The 17,416-nt window shown below is 50.7% G+C and overlaps 1 protein-coding gene across 1 annotated transcript in view; it reads right to left on the bottom strand.

Annotated features, from left to right (window-relative positions):
- Slit3 (slit guidance ligand 3) overlaps positions 1-17,416 on the bottom strand; it is a 563,280-nt gene that overhangs the window by 94,237 nt on the left and 451,627 nt on the right. The window contains exons 11-13 of the mRNA XM_048814838.1: positions 9,315-9,386; positions 3,668-3,739; positions 685-756 (exon numbers count right to left, since the gene is read on the bottom strand). Coding sequence (XP_048670795.1) covers positions 685-756; positions 3,668-3,739; positions 9,315-9,386 — 216 coding nt within the window. The remainder of the gene's footprint in view (positions 1-684; positions 757-3,667; positions 3,740-9,314; positions 9,387-17,416) is intronic.

The following is a 17,416-nucleotide window of genomic DNA, read 5'->3' as shown; positions in this document are numbered from 1 at the left end:
TACAGTCCCACACCCACACTACCACATGTAGATGCAACAGCTATCTAATTACAAGCCAGAGATGACCATGCGCCTTCATCATAAAATCTTAAAATATAAGCTGAATTCCTTTCCTTCCTTCTCCATGTCAGAGTCCAATTATCTTCTTCAAACACTTAAGCTCAGATGACCAGCATGAAATAAATGCAAATAAATAATCTAGAGTTCAACATTCAAGGCAACAAATCTTCCTTTAAATTGAATAAACTCTTTCCCATTCAGCCATAGCTTACCCGGATAGTCACAGCGGTGACTGATTATGCTCTTCTCTAATTATTTCAGCCCACACCCACCCTTCTCCAAGGATGTGAATTTGGCCTGTGAATGTTTTAGTTCTCTCAATTCTTACCCTTCCTTTGCAAGATAACTCCTCTGGGAAGATCCAACTCTTTCTTACTTTCTAGCCCCAAACTTGTGGTTAGGAACTCGTGCCTGGGTCACTCTTGTGCACATTGACCTTAGCATCCCTCTGCCAACTCCCTGGCTCTCCGTTCACCAAAGGCGGGAATGGAGGTGAGGAACGGGCAGCTCAGGAGTCTTTCCTTACCGTGCACAAAGGCAAAAGAACTCTCCAGAGCACGGCTCACCATTTTCAGGCCGTGGCCTACAAACAGAGATGCAAACAGTGACAAGGTTCCTACTCACAGCAGCTGCAGGGACACCAATCCGTCAAAGAGTCCCTTGGCAATCTCAGTGATCTTGTTCCCGTAGAGTACCCTGGAAGAGAGCCGATGGCAGCTGTCACCATGATGTGAGGCCACCGTAACCTACTCTTATGGGACATCATCAGTGGGGCCAATTCTGGCATAGTATCGCAGGTCACCTCCTTCCCCAACCCACCTCATCTCTTCTGGGCATTAGCTGGACAAACGCAGCCCAGAGCAGGCCGCCCTGGAGCCAGGGGAGATGGGATCCATCCTACTTCACTCCTGGGCAGCCCGGCCCAACAAATTATTCACAACAGAGGCAGCCTGTTGGGGGTGCCTCCCCGAGCTGCGGACATGACTCATGCCCTGCAGTAGACAAGCAGTGGGGGAGGCTGGCCAGCCTGCTTCCAGGGGGACCGGTCAGGCTGAGCCCAGCCTACAGACTGCTTCCTCTAGATCTTCCACTGCATCCGAGGAATTCCTTTTAGGAATTCTCTGGGGTCATCTCCAGATGGCACAGGGACTGCTGGGCCTAGGACTGGCTGGCAGGAAAAGCGGAGGAGCTTTGTTGTCTCCCAGCGATGGAAGCTGCTCCTTCCCACTCCTCAGGTAGTCCTTGAGATCCAGGAACCTGGTAACTCAGAACCCTTTGCTTCTCTGTCAGGCCCACAGGGTCTCATGCTGCTGTCTCCTCTTCCCAGGCCCCGTCATGGGCGCCTTGTGAGGCCTGGGGAAGGAACCTCCTGCCTTGCTGCACCCAGAGGGTCTCTGGGCCTGGGTCATGTTGCTCCTCAGCACAGGTGCCCAGGAGACCCTCCTGGGCACCTGCACTTCCCTGGTCACAGACTTTCTGTCTCCTGTCCAGACTTGTCTCTGTCACTCTCCAAGCAACTGAGCCAAGGAAGGTTTGGTTTGTTTGCTTTTAAAAGAGCCCCCCCCGCGCCCCCCCCCCCCCGGCCCCAAGGTGACAGAATGAGGGAAACATTCAATTTCCACTCTGACCACAAATCCAGGCTGTGACACTCATTTGAAGAGCCAAAATATTAGGGTGAGGAAATGGAAAATGGAAGTGTTAGAGCAAACCCCCCATTTCTAGATGCCACTGGAGTAAAGAGCGAGTGTCCCCAGCAGCCTGCGGGTGTGTTTCATTAATGTTTCAACAAATTAATGACTAAATAGAAGTCAGCATGATGGCTCAGACTCGCATTTGTAATTCATATTAATGTCCCACCGCTCGCTGTGCCAATGGAGTGATGCCACTGTCTGCTCGTCTCGGTGGACGTCAGGACTTCTAATGGGGCAGAGCTGGTGGATGGCGGGACTGGGGGTTTGGGGGTGGGTCCTTCCACTGTCCTTGTGCTTCAAGGGACCAGCCTGTGTGCCACCTCAGGGGCACCTGTGTGTGCACCTGCCTGGCTTTTCTGGTCTAAGCTCAAACCTCTTTCTCTGGGGGCTTCTAAATATTTCGTTTTTCTTTTTTTTACAACCTGTTGCCCTATTTTATTTCTTCACAGCACTGGTCCTTATTCTGTTATATTATTAACATATCTATTATTATTTTATCCTGTTTTATTTTTTTTTTACCTCCTCCCGTTAACACAAGCTTCATGGGTGTGGTGACTTGCTCACGGCTGGGTCCCTAGAGTTGAGACTAGGACAGGGTGTGACCTAGTTAATGCCTGCTGAAGCGGTGTCTGAGCAGGGTGGGTAGAGGCCCTCTGGCCCTTCACAGTGGCCACTCCTGAGCTGGGCATGGATATGTGGATGTTCAACTCTCGGCTCCAGGAGGCCATCGTCTCGGTGCCTGTGTCACTGTTCAGGACATGGCAGGCACGTGCTGGATGCATGGATGAATGACTACATTGGAGGTGAGAGCCATTTGGCGCCAACCACACCCAGGACACATTGTCACATGGGCTTAGTGGTGTGCCATCTCATGTTGGGCAATTGTTTTCAGACGGTTCCTAAATCCCAGCTGAGGGAAGGCAGAAAAGGGGGACGGGAAGGTAGGGGTAGGACCACGGTGGCAGGCCCCTCTCTTGCTTCTCCCCTGTGGTCTTCAGCACGACAAACAGGCACCGTTCCCACACACTGCCCTGCTTTGAAATCCCAGAAAGATGTTGTGTTCTGGTACATGAAGCTAGTTTACTCCACAGGCAGCAGCAGCCACCCCAGCGATTCCCTGTCCCCAGGCCACACAACGGGATGGGGTCAGGTGGGGAATGTGAGCTGGTCACCTCCTTACTTGGGAATCAGGCAAACTGCTGCACGGAGAGATGGAACATGGCCCGTTTACTTCTGAGGGGCCCCCTGTGGCCCTGGGCTTCGGGAGGCAGGGGAACAGTCCACCAGACGATATAAACAGTGTCCATTGAGGAAGCCACTGTGGAGAGCCATTAAAGGAATCCCCTTCCCGTGCCTGTGTGTCTCATGGCCCTTGCTGGTGAGGCTTTGGCTCCAAAATGGACACCTATGGGCAGTAGGATGGCATGGACATCATCTCAGAGCAGCAGCCACCAGGTTGGTTCGAGAAAAACACCCAAATTAGCAGAAGGAGAAGAGTCTGTCCTTCAGCAGGGCCACATGAAGGGGAGGGGCTGGAGGCGAGGGGTTCTTGGTAACAGACACGGTCACCATCCTCTCCTGCTGTCCCCAGAGACAGCCCTGCTGCGGCGTGTCGGTAGGCGGGGGAGCGAGGACAGGGGCAAAGATGCATTCGAATTAGAAGCCAATAACCGGGAAAGCCGCCGGGCACTTAATCAATAAAAATAATGCATTTGAGTTGTAGAAATATTCCCCAAGATCAATTTCTCTCAAAGAAATATTTGTTTCTCTTGCCAGGCTGCCACAGTGTGTAGGGGAGCATAAAGCTGGGTGAATACCTCCTGGAAAAGATAAGTCCCCACCCCCACCTCCACCCCACCCCCAGCCCTCTGTCCCCAGCCCCCTGCCCTCTGTCCCCAGCCCCCAGCCCCACTTACAGCGATGTGAGCGACTTCAGGCCCTGGAAGGCGTCTGGAGCTATGTCCGATATCTGATTCTTGCTGATGTCTCTGGAAATGTTAATGGGAGAGTCTGAGAACGCAGCTTGAAGGTGTGAGAGCTGCCGCCTCTACGTACGGACTGGGCAGCTCGGGCATTCAAAAGGTGAGGATCAGTTGATCAATGAAGCCATGCATTTATTCACAGTGCAGGAGAAGGCGCCTCAAGAACACTTGCTTCCCTGCCCAGTGGAAGGCACTGCCCTTGTACCAGTCTCCCTCGCCACAGAATGCTCCCCTCGGAGTCTCTGCTGCAACCTGCGGCTGGGCACCGCGTGGCCTCGCTTTGTTGGTGCAAAGCTGCATTTAGAGCTTTGGCTTAGGTCTTATTATCAAGCATTAGTGACAAATGAAAGAGAAACCAGCCTCCCCAACCACAGGCATCACCTTCCTGCCTCACACCTGGGCATGTGCTCGCTAATTCCCAGGAAGACCTTGTCATTTTGTCTCCCACTGACCTTTCCTCCCTAACTGAGAGGCGGCTTTGAAGAAGGACCTAAGCCTCTGTCTGGTTCCATGTGTCCTCCAGGCCCTGATATAAGCACATCATGGGATATTCAGTGGACGCCTTTGAGGTGGGGTTTGTTGCTGGAGTGCTCCTCCCTTGGGAGAAAGCACACGGAAGTGATCTAGTCCAGAGCTGGTGGGTGGCTGTGTTGGAAGGATTCTCCAAACACCGGGCCACTGGGAGGCTAACCTGGCCTCTCAGGTGCAGAGGAACCTCCTTGCCCTCCTGCCCCACCTCCTTCTCAGATGCCCTCAGGCTGCCTGCTTTAAGCTGCCTGGGGACTTCTGAGCTCCTGGTCTCTGGTCCTTGCTAATGGCTCTTCACTGAGGGGAATTCTCTCCCTCAGAGTCATTAGCTCAGGGCTGGCCTTTGGGCTCCTGTCACTGGAAGGAGAGATGCTCCAATTTCCTGCAACAACAAACCTCTCTGGTTCTTTTTTCTTTAGCAAAATAAATCAATGGTACCTTGCTTTTGTTCAGGAGAGGGAGAGCTGGGGTCTTGGTGGGTCAACAAGGAGGAGACAAATAGATATGGAGAATAAAGAACATCGGAGCAGATTCTAAGCAATTGCCCCTGGCAAGGCCAGCCTCCCAGTCTCTGAAGCACATGCAGGGGAGCCTCCCCAAGCTGTTCCCCTAGTCCGTCTAATAGCCTTAGAAAGGGGTGCAGGACACCTTTGCCTAGACCTCTGCTCTCTGCCTCCCTGTTCCAAAGCTGTAAGTTGAAAGGTACTTCACAGGATGCGAGCTCTCTGGCACAGCTGCCTCGTTTATCCCTTTAGCTGGGGAGATTGCCTCTAACAAATCCGCAGATCACACCCAGACGCCCCAGCTTACGTGGGGCTTTTCTTCAGCGTTCCGTTTTTGTATAAGGGTCTTAAGCAAATTCCCCGGATTATCCTAATCTTGCTCGCCCTCAGCGCGGCTGCCTAGCAAAGCATTTCAGGCAAACAAGCAGATCTGCTCACACCAGACTAGGAACAGGGCCTATTCTGACTATTTTCCTGACCACGGGATGTCCCTTCAAGGCACTCTGACCTCTCACAGACAAGAGGGAGTCCCGGCTCTAGGGAGTCTTTTGCTTTAGCTCTGTGACAGCAAATTGTTCTCTGCCCACAATTAGACTTTTGGCCCCAACTCTTCCTGCAGCGGGGGTAGGATGCCCCAGGGAGGTGTTGGAGAATGGGGAATGGAAAAGGGAGACAGTTCAGTTGGGAACTGACTCTAGCAGTCACTTTGCCATTTCCCCCCAACTTAAAAAATTTAAAAGGATGTTTATGTTTATGTGCATAATATGTTTTGAAAAATATATTCACGGTAACATGGCTAAATCAAGCTCTTGAACTATGTGCATCACCTTATACACATCTTACATGTGACAAAATCTACTCTCAGCAATTCTCAAGCATGTGGTCATTAACCATCATCTCCATGTTGCACAAAAGATCTCCTGAACTTCTCCTCTTGTTTAACTGAAATTTTGCATCATTGGAGTAATATTTTCCCAGCACCCCCACCCTACCTCTACCATAAGCCTTTACCCACCACCCTACTCTCTGCTTCCATGAGTTGGATTTAAGATTCCATGCATCAGTGCACTGTCTCAATTCCTAATTCTGCAGGAAGAAAACAGCAGCCCTGAGGTCAAGGGCCTGGAGCCACAGTGACTTGACAGTCATTAGGGTATACAGTGGGTGTCCCATGTCTCCTGACACCCAGGTCAAGGCCCTTCCTGATATTTCATTATGATGGATGCAGAATGCCTGGTTCGGGACAGGAAGGCAGACAGGGGAAGGTTCCAGCTGTTGCTGACCGCCAGGCTTGGCCCTCTCGCTGTGGACTGAGAGTTCAAGGCCAGCCTCAGCATTTTAGCAAGTCAGTAAGCAGCCTGGGGGTGCTGGGAAAAAGCAGTCCACAGCGAGTGCCTTAGAACTGACTGAGCACTGTGGTCACTCTTGTCCAGTGGTTCGCAAACCTCACTAGGGTGTTAGTCAAATGCACCCGCGGAGAGTCTGATGTGGTAGGCTGAGGTTTGGGGGACAGAAATTTGCATAGTCAACAAAGCTCCAGCAGATTTCTGTGTCAGTGGTCCCCAAGTCGTATTTTAGACCACAGGGTTTTAGACTCTGGTCAGTCTCAGACCCACCTTAATCCCCTGGGGCTTATAAACTGGATGACCAAGAGGGAGTGGCTTTTCCAGACTGTTTGGAACAAAGAAGGCAACTTCAAGTGCATACAAGGCTGAAGCCAGGAACTTAAATGTGAAGCACTAGAAGTTCTGAAGCCCATGGAAGACTGTTCCACTTAAGAGCATGCAGCTGAGGAGAACTCTCCACACACCAGCCAGGCTAAACGACACAGGCTGGGCTCCCAGGTGTCAGGCTCCCAAGGATCAGCTCTATGAAACCTGTGCTGAGTCTCCAGTGCCTTCTTCTCTCCAGACAGATGGTTTCTCTACCTTGATACTATTTTTTCCTAAAAGTGGTTTTTTTTTTTTTTTGTACCAGGAATTAAACTCAGGTGCACTTGAAAACTGAGCCACATCCCCAGCCCTATTTTTGTATTTTATTTAGAGACAGGGTCTCACTGAGTTGCTTAGTGAGTTGCTAAATTGCTGAGGCTGGCTTTGACTCAGTCCTCCTGCCTCTGCCTCCTGAGCCCCTGGGATTACCAGGCGTGCATTACTGCTCCTGGCCCTGAAAGTGTTTTCTTTCTTTTTTTTTTTAAATATATTTTTTAAATAAAGGTCTATTAACAACACACACACACACAAATACATATATATGTGTGCTGTTAATAGACCTTTGTTTTATTTATTTATATGTGGTGCTGAGAATCGAACCCAGTGCCTCACACATGCCAGGCAAGTGCGCTACTGCTGAGCTATGCTTTTTTTTAATACCCAAGTGACCACCATAAATAGGTAGGAACACAGCCATTTGTGGTTAATCTGCTGTTAACAGACTAGAAAAGGATGCGGTTCATTGAAAGTTGAGGAAGAAACTTCCTTCTGGTAAATATTTGGAATAAATTGGTCATGGACACCAAGGAGGAATGCATACTTAGGGACTTGAAATTCATCCTCACCTGGGACCTGGCTTCTCCTAAGCCATTAAACTTCGGTCTGGATTTCTGAAGTTCTATTAGTCAAAAATGTTTTAGTGGGCTCTTTCCCTACTACAATTCCCTTGGGGGGCAGGGAGGGCATCATAATAAATATCAGCAGTACCAGAATGATCAAAAATTAAAATCACTTTCCAGGTCATGACTGAGAAGGTCTCATGAATTTTGAATGCACTTATCATGGCAACTCCAATAGGATGGAGAAAGGATGGTAAAACACAGCCAAGCTCTAAATTACCTGGACTTCACAAAAAATTAGAGCGGTGACTTAAATCATGCAAGAGATATAGGTTGGGGCAGTGATGAACTTGTCATTTTTCACTGAAATTACTATCTGGCTGCATAATCAAGCTGGGCTTTAAAAATTGGGGGGGTGTATGGAGAGTGTGCTGGGGCACAGGGACACCCGGAGATTAATGGCCACGGGTTTTAAATATTAAGGCTGATATTTATCCAGCTTCTCCAGCAGGAATGCTACCCCTGGGAGGGAGGCGCTGCCCTCAGAGCTGGCTCATTCTGCTGGTTTCCACGTCTGGAGTTGAACCAAGAGAAAATCTTGTTTGCTTTGGATTTCCAGGGAGATGGGAAGTTGGCTTCCTGAGATCTGGGGGTAAAGCTACTAATGCCACTGTTCCACAGGGATGTTTATTTTTAACGTAAAAGGAATCAGCAGAGATCCTTAGTGTATACACTCCCACTCCAGAAACCAGAGAATTAATCTGGCGTGGAAGGAAAAACAGGGTTGAGTCATGTGAACATCTACATGTCCTCTCTCCTTCCTGTGTGTGGGGGCGGGGCAGAGAGAGCAGGTAAGCGGAATGAAACCCACTGATGACCGGGACAGACAAAATCATTTCTCAGCCTGCAAAAGGGAAGGGGTCTCCCTCCAGAATCTTGGTATCTGTGATGGCATTTTTGAATCCTACCACCTCTCTTCAGCGTGTGCAGTGCTGAGTGACTCACAGACCAATGTTTAGGTTGGCATGTGAGGGGAAGGATGACAACATTGTCACTATGGTGGGAAGGAGGATGTGACACAATGGTGCTGCCAAGCTGCTATGGTGAGGAAGGCACAGCTGTGCCGGGGTCTCCCGGGCTGGTGTGATACAGCAGGGAGGTGAGATTGGCCAGTGTTGTGGGGTGTTGGTTCAGTCATATGACTGTATATTGGCCACACCCCCAGGCTTCTGATTTCACTTAGACAGTCCTGTCTGTGGCCTGGGGGCTCCCACAGTCCTGACCACCTCGAGAGCTGGCCTGCCTTTCCGTCACCTGCACTGCGGCTGGGAGGGTCCTCTCTGAGCCACTGCTCACCTCCACAGAGGCCACAGCCATCGTCCTCTCTCTCCTTCTATTTCTCTTTTTCACTTCTAGTTCTTCCCAGTTTCTGATGTTCATTATGTCCTGAGCTCTCCGCTTGGTGGAGGCTCCATGTCTGTGTACAGACTTAGCTTTGTTCACAGCTCTCCCCAAGCTCTGAGGGCAGGAGACTTCCCAAGTACTTGTTATGTGACTGCATGCATGTCGGAATGTTGGTGACAGTGGGACAGACAGCTGCAGGCCACTCTCATGTCTCATTGAAACTCCTACTTTCAGAGCTTTAGCTGTAGCTCAGGGGTTGAATGCTTGCTTAGCAAGCTTGAGGCCCTGGGTTTCACATCACCAAACCAAGGACATTAACAATGTATGGATTTTAGGGGACCCATTTCCTCCCATACAGATAATTCTACTTTGTTCTGGTGGGAGAGGCTCTGAGCGAATTGTCCAAGCTCCTGTGCCTTCCAACGTGCATGGGGCACTTCTCAATCTTAGGAGAGCAGCCCAGGTCCAAAGCTGAGTGCCCAGCAGGGAAGGGCTGACCTGTTCTGGGCAGGCTGCCTTCTACACGTTGCCAATTACCCCGCCCCCACCCCGTCGCCCCAAGACATTGGCCCAATGCTCCCCAGTGGCCACTCACATTCGCTTCAGCTTCTTGTACTGGGTGAAGGCTCCTGCGGGAATGGATCTGATGGAATTCTGTTCCAGACGTCTAGAAAAAAGCACAGAGGACTCCATTAACCATCCTCCTGCCAGCAAATGGTCCCTGAGGGCCACTGTGTTCACCTTGGTGCTCAAGGACAGGGTGGTGTCTCTCATCACAGGCTCGTTGTGGGAGGCAGGTCAAACACTGCGATGGGCAGAGAGCTGCGTCCGGTAAACAGAGCACCCTTCAGGGGCTAAGGGTCTTCTGGGAAGCTAGAGTGGGAGACTGTCCTGGAGGAGTTTGGACTGGGAGGGGAAGCTGCCTTTGGGGGCAGCTGCCTTCAGAGGAACCAAGCAGAGTGCTTAGAAAGTCACAGGGAGAGAGAGAGGGAGACCCAAAGGAGACAGCGCGGGCCAGCATGGCTTCCTGACGTCCAGCAGGTTCCAGGGACCCAGACTGGACTCTCCTCTGGGCTGCTGCTGGAATCTCTGTGGACTTCCTGAAAGGCTTCTTCTCTTGTTACTCTGGAAAGAATGAGATGCTGCAGGCCCACGGCCCAGAACTTCCTGGGAAGAGAAGGAGCCATGGGGAGCAAGTGCATCTTCCCATTCTTTAGTCTTTCATTTCTCAACTGAATTTCCGTCACCAGGAACAGGTGTGGTGGGAAGTGGTCCTGAGCGGGAGGAGGGGCACTCTATTATGGATGATGAATGACACCTGGCTCAGGCTGAGGAGTCAGGATCTCATCCCCATCCATCTCCCTTCTCCCCAAGGTTCAGATCTTTTCATCACCTCCTAATTTAGCACGGATGCTCCCTAAGCCCTCAGCTGGGAAGACACAGAGAAAGGTGTGTGGAGGGGGTGTGGTGGGGAGCAAGAGGGAGAGCGGGAGGAACCGGCTCTCTCGGAGGCTACATCTAGTGGATGCACATTTCTGGCGGGGCCGAACCCATTCATCTTGAAGAGTAATCCCTGCTGCAGAGTGGGGAGACAGTCGTATTAATTTGTGCCTCCGCGATCTCATCTTCATTGGGGGAACAGAGTATTTGTTACTGGAACCGCTAATGGAGCAGTTTGCCAGCAATTTTCCCATTTCAAACAACATCTCAGCTGCTAATGTGGAATGTTTGTCAGGCCTACCCATAACACAGACAAATCACTCTCCAGGCAGAGGGAAGGGCGACAGGGTGGGGGCAGAAAGCGAAGGGCGGGCGAGGGGAGAGCGTGAGCATCAGGACAGATCGTTCTTGGCTGCTGGATGAAGAGAGTCTACAAATGAGACTGCCACGCTCCGTCAACATGCCTTTGTGCCCTGCTGGAGGGGGCGGGGCAGTGCTTGCTGGGAATGCATTCACGGGTGGACTGGACAGGGACCTGGTGGGCTGACTGGCCCGTGGTGAGCCACCAAGTATGGCCATGGGGCCTCAGGGAGCGTGGACTATGGCTACTGCCTTGACAGAAGTGCCAAGAACATTCTCGTTTCCAGCTGAGCAAAGGGTTCAGCAGGGATTTCTCAGTCAAGGCAGCAGGAATCTCTGGGGCCACCAGTCAGGTGGTGTGTTCCCTCTAGGACCTGGGATTCACCTGCCACTATGGCAAGAGGTTTCACCTGGATGGTGCCTCTGGAGAGAAGCACCCTGGGTAACGATAGTAACCACTCTGCTCTTGCAGGTGGATCCACTGCTCCCTGGGTGAGGAAAGGGCGGGCGTGAGGGCTGCTGAGTCTCCCTGTGGGTCACCCATTTCCCTCCATTTCAGTGACCTGAAGCACTAAGGGGAGGAAGGAAAGAAGTAAGGAGCAAGATGTGACACTGGCCTCAAGGCACTGAATAATCTGTGGAAGGAGAGTAGCCCATGATGATCCACCACAGAATCAAATTCTATGGTGACCATGGCAAATAGTAAGGGGTATCATTTATGAAGTCTAGTTGATTTAGGTCTATTATTTCTTTTAACTTGCACAAGTATGAGACCAGCAGTATTGGCCCCATTTTGCAGATGAGAAAAAAAAAAAACTTAGAGGAGTTAAATCATTTGCATCAAAGTGACAGAGCTGGAATCGATGTCTTTCTTTTTGTGTCCATTGGACTCAGTGCCTCTTTATATTTGTGAAAATGAGGAAACTGAGACTAAAGGGGCTTTCTCAGTTACAGACAAGGACAGGGAATTAAGAACCCAGTGCTCAAGCTGTGGAAGTAGGCGCCCAGCAAAAAGGCTGGAGAAGCTCAGGAAAGGGCAATGTAGCTGAGAGCACAGTTTGCTCTCTGCATCCGGGTTCCCTATCAGCAGATGCAACCAAACACAGTCCAAAGACATTCAGAAGAAAACTGCATTTGTACTGAACACAGACTTTTTCCCGTCATTACTTCCTGAACAATAGAGTCTTACAACTGTTTACATAGTATTTACACTGCATTAGATATTGCAAGTCACCTAGACATGATTTGCAGTATATGGAAAGATGTATGTACATAGGTTGTATGCAAATGCTATGCCACTTTGTATAAGGGACTTGAGAATCTGAGGATTTGGGTGCTTGAGGGAGGTCCTGGAAGCAATCCCCCATGGATATGGAGGGACACCTGCACATATAAAATATGCACATAGAGTACAAAAGTGTGATTTTGGACAAAAATAATAAAAAAAGAATGTCAAACATATCCTTTCTACCCCAGCAAAGACATGTCCCTGCATCCTTCACATCCCAGACTTTCTCTGGGGGTGGGTTTGGTCTGGTCGGACCCCTTATAGATTGCCAAGGCCAGGACATGATGTGTATTAACTTTGTCCCAGGTGATATGGGGGCTGGTCTGGGTGGGTTAACTGTGAACAGTCTGGGCACCTTACACATAAAGACAAAAGGAGGGACACAGCAATCTAAAGAGGCAGTGAACACAAGGTGCTGAGCTGCAGGGATTGGGCAGGCACTGGGCAGAGTTTCCCACAGCATGTCCGACTCAGTATTTGCACCCCTCGAGGCATGTTTTTAGTTATTATTACCTCCACATTATGCACAAGGAAACTGAGGCTCAGAGAGATGAAGTCACTTGTCCAACTTCACAAAGCCAGGAAGAGCTAGTGCTGGGACTCTAACCCAAGTTCTTATGTTTCCAAAGCCCATCTCTTTTCTCATCTGCCACTGTTTCGCTCCTTGTCAGCTTATCTGCGGGGAAAAGGGCCCCTCTCCAAGGAAGCAAGGCTGGAGTGTGCTCTAGGCCTTTGCTGCTAAAAGTCCCTGGAAGCGTCCACACATGCCCAGTCCTGCAGCCCAGAACAAGGAGGCAGCAATCTAGACCCCCAGTGAAAAAGCTTCCAAAAGCACTAATAGCATTAGCAAAAACTGTCACATTTCAGGATGTGTCTGAAGCCAGCAGCTGTTTGAGGCCTCTCTTAACTGGCACATGTGTCTTTCTTTGTTTGGTGAACATTCTTCAGGCTGCAAACTGATTTAATAGAACGAGCATAAAAACAAACACACACATTAAACCTCTGAGCATTTCCTGCACAGCAGAAACATCTGATGGGGACCTCAGCCATTTGTGCTCCGTGTTGACTTGGCCCAATTCCTCGGGTGCTTCCTTAATGATCTGTCATTTGCAGGCATGCCACAGAACACCATGTATTTCTCACAATCCGCAAGTCAACATGGTGCCAGAGAGACTGGCAGGGGCACGGCTAGTGCAGGGCATGTCTGCAAATCACCTGATAAAGAGGAGCCGCATTGAGTTGGTGGCGGTGCTGGCAGGGCTTGCGATGTGAAGCACATCTACCATTAATGAGGGCTTTTTATATGTCACACACTGGCTCATGCTGTGAGGCTTTCAACAGTGGTACAAAGCAAGGAGTAGTGGTTAGATGCCCATTTTGTAGATGACCAGATCAATGTGCCCCAGGTCCGCTAGTGCAGGGCACAGCCGGGACTTGAATCCAGGCTGGTCCGACTCAAGTGCCTGGCTCTCAACCCCAAAGCTGTACTGCTCTTCCCCAGAAGCACCTTCGTGGTTTCTTAAATCTTTCCCATCTCTCCTCATTTTCTCTCAACTTGGGAGCTCACATTAGATCCTGCTGAAGGAAGGAAGTCTGTGTTCTCCTCCCACCAAGTCCTCTTGGGCCACATGGCTGGAGACCAGATGGACAGCCCAGAGTCCACTTCACTAGGTCTGGGACGGGGTGAGGGAGAAGGTCCTTTCAAGGTTGTTCTCTGTGCCCCATTTCTACAGCCCTTCCTGGCCTCTCTCACTATTGCTTCCTGTAGCGAGCCCTAGACTCCCCCACTGAGCCTCTATGTTTGTCCACAGCAAAGATGAGGGTTGAGGGCAAATCTGGCACAAGCCATCACTAACCTGCTGTCTCGGGACACCTGGCATCACCTACAGAAAACAGGTGCAGACAGAACCAGACTTGCCCTCCTTATTGTGCGCAGGTGTCCAGATATCTGCAGAGGAACTTTTTGTGTGTCTGTGGGTGAGGTGCTGGGGATGGGACCCAGGGCCTCACACATGCTAGGCAAGCACTCACTCTGCCCCTAGCTGTATTGTCAACCCTGAAAAAAAATTTATCTTAGAAAAAAATGAAAGTACAGGAAGTTGAGACTAAATTTTGCTATCATGTCTCAGGTGCACACATGTGCATAGTTCTTGCTTTTTCAATTCCATTTTTTTCAGTAGCTTCCAAAAATTGTGCTAACTTTCCACATATTGTGCTATTTAAATCCTGTGAAAAAACTCTAGGTAGGTATGTGACCCCTGTTTGGCAAAGAGGGAAACCAAGTGAAGCAGAAGATGTTAAGAAATGTGTCTGGAATCAGACACAGCACCAGGATTTGAACGCAGGACTTTGGGCCCCAGGGCTCTGCTGGAAACCATTCTGCCTCCTGATTGGCTCTCCTTTGCAACACCTGCACCCAGCCCTTGCCTTCCTGCCTTCCCTGGGCATCCATTCAGAAACCTGGCACTCTCCCAACGCTTGAGTCATAGAGTTCTGTGGCTTCTAGAGCTCGCCAACTCTGGTTCTGTTGGGTATATTTGGTTTTTAGTTCTCGGACCTCTCTCAGCCCCTCTGGTGACCATTGTAATGGGGAGATTATCTATTGCTAAGCAGCTGTCTCCTCACTGGCAGATTAACAATGGGAGCAAGGGGACAGTAGAGACACTGCTTTTTCCCTCCTAGCTGCTTCTGCGTGCAACTTGACACTGAAACCTATCTACAGCCTTTCTCCATCAAATAAATGGACCTTCCATAGCAGGAGACATGACCCTGAGGACACCACATGAGAATGTAGAGCAGACACGGCAGAAGATGCAGCAGAGATTAGGGTGGGGCTCTAAGCACCTGCAGCCCTCTGGAGCTCTTAAAGGCCCCAGAGGGCATCTGAAGACCACAGAATGCAGGCAGGCACGTGTGGTCTCTGGCTCTTCCCTGGATTGCTCTGGCTGCAGGCTGGAGCCAGTTCAGAGAAACATCAGGGAGCAGTGTGAGTGGCGCCCTTGATGCAAACTGAGTTTTCGAGGAAAATCTGCAGTGAAGCATCTCGCTGTGGGTTCTCTGGAAGAAAGCTATTTTTAGAGGAATTGGCTCTAGTATGCGAGGACACCAGCACACGCTCCTCTGAGCTGCTTTGGCTTCAGAAAAAAAATCAAAGGGAGTCTGCCAGGTTGCTTTGCATGAGAGATGCCCCTTCCAAAGTCGCACAGGGCAGGACCTCTCCAAGGTGAAGGGAATTTAAAAGAATCTCAAGTAATTAAGGATTGAGAAGAGGGAGACGAGAGCCTGAGACGTCACCAAGCCCTTTGAAGGGGAATACACATCTGGATTATATAGATGGTCCTGGGCAAGAGGTGGAGTTCTTCATGTTAAACAGAAAGGTCAAGTTCAGATGTGTCTGGGCCGGTGATGATAACCAGACACTCCTATTCCTCCCTACTGTCTCTGTACCCTTCTCTCACCTCTCCATTCACCTGCTGGGTCCCTTGCTGTTAGGAGGATGCATATTAGCTTTTTCAGAGACTCAGGCTGATGCAGAGTCCCCAGCCCAGGCTCTGTTGCCGCTAGGAGCAGGCAGGTCCCTTTCCTCCATCAAGTTCTCTCTCTCAGGTGTCGCTACCCTAAGTACCCTCCCCAGCATAGAAACAATCCTCAGCTGCTTGAATTTCTCAGCTTCATTTCATCACAGGGGAAAGTGAGGCAGGTGCAGCAAGGGGAGCCCTGCAGATCTGTCTGGGAGACCTTGGGTGCCCACAGCTGGGGCAGCCTCCCGGCCACGTCTGCGTGCCTCGGCATGAAGACACCTCCTCCCAGGTCACATGCGTGTGGCTGGCCTCTGTCTAGAACCTGGCCTCTCAAACACACCTTTAAGGATCTGACCTGCCTTACGGAGGATTCCCCTGTGTAGGCAGCTCCAGCTCCTAGGGTGTGGCTTCTAACTCATCACCACCCCTATAAAACTGGTGGCACTCGTGGAGTAGTTAGGGTTGCAACATGACAACAGTCATGGCTCTCAGAGTGCACTCCAGGACACACTGTAAGCCTTTGTCAGCACGTGTTCAGTTAACTCTCATACGAACCATTAAGAGGTACCATTCGCCTTTGCATTTTTCAGGTGAGGAAACCAAGGCTTGGAAGTTACTTGGCCCTGGCTCAAGACAGGGCCAGAGCTGGAATGCAGGTCTGCCCAAATCCATGGTCTGCACTCTTAGCCAACAGGTTGTTCCTTTATCCTCAGACACACTCTAGCTAGGTTGCTGAGGTCCAGACTTGGGCATTTCATGGGCTAGGTGCTCACAATTAAAGGCAATCTCTCTCTCTCTCCCTCCCTCTGTTATATAATTCATATTTATATAATATACATGTATTCATAATTATATCGTGATTACATACACACGCACTCTGCTTTCAGGAGTAATCAGTTTGTAAACTAAAGTACGTTTTTAATAGCCATGACAGTAGAGGAAAGCCCAGGAGCTTAGGGAAGGACTTCTTCAGACTGAGCACTTTTCCTCAATGGGAAAACATCACATTGTTTGCTCCCTTCTCACTTAACCTCAGGATGGGAGAAACTCAGTGATGACCAGGCAGCCTTTTGGCAGTTACGACTCCCAAGCTTGCCAAGGTCTCTTAAAATCCACCCAGACATGAGCCCAGCCAGGCAGGCACAGTGTGACCTGCACTCCAAGGTGCACATCTGCAGTTTCTCTCTCCTGGAGACCTGAGCCATGTCCTGTGAGGCCCACAGAGATGTGAAGCAGGGGAGAAGGGGTATGCCCAGGGTGGGGGGGTGTCACTGGCCTGATGACCTGGACTGGCCTCTTTCATCAGACTGTGGTTTTGGGGACTGGCCAAGGGAAAGGCCGTAGTGGCCGAAGACAACAGAGAAAAGGTGGTGTGAGAAAGGAACAGGTAGGGAAGAGAAGGGGCACCACCCATGGGGACATTCAGTGGGATGGAACTGGCAGGAAGTGGGTCCTGAACAGCCCGGGAAGGTCGTAGCTGGTGTGGATGGAGAGGGAAAGGGGAGGGTCCTCAGAGGGGAGCGCTGGGCCTGGGGCAGAGAGATGGGGTGGAGGTGGAAAGATGGCACTGCACAGGGAGGGGAAAGGGAATGTAGACCAAGGGAAGGAGATGGTGAAGGGGCTGGTGCAGGAAGAGAAGATGGCAGGAACTGGAGCTGGGAGAAATGAGGGAAGCAGGAAGCAAGGCATGAGGAGGAGAGGCAGGAGAGGCCTCGTGCCTTCAGGGAGAGGGGCTCAGAGCCAGAGTGACGCTGAGGACTGAGGGGAGTCCCAGAGAACGCCGGGGGACGTGGTCGCTGGTGCTGGGGAAAGGAAGACTGAGGGCCGAGAGCAGACGGTGAAGGGACAGTGGCTGTGCACAGCAGGCCCCAAGGACTCCTCCCAAAGGCTGCTGATTGAAGGAAGGGTGTGGAGCCATGATTGTGCCTACTGGGGCTAGGGAAGACCACTTTGAAGGGAGCCAGAAAGAGCTGGCAAAGAAGATGAAGAAAGAGGAAGAAGGACTCCACTGTTATAAGCCCTATGTTTCTCTGCCTCTCATTCTGGGTAAAACCAAAGTCCTTAAAATTCCCCAGGCTCTGGCCCCTC

Source organism: Marmota marmota, unplaced genomic scaffold, assembly GCF_001458135.2.
Source record: "Marmota marmota marmota unplaced genomic scaffold, marMar, whole genome shotgun sequence".
NCBI classification, from domain to species: Eukaryota; Metazoa; Chordata; class Mammalia; order Rodentia; family Sciuridae; genus Marmota; species Marmota marmota.
Note: the sequence above shows the minus strand (reverse complement) of the source record. Positions and strands in the feature narration are given on the sequence as shown.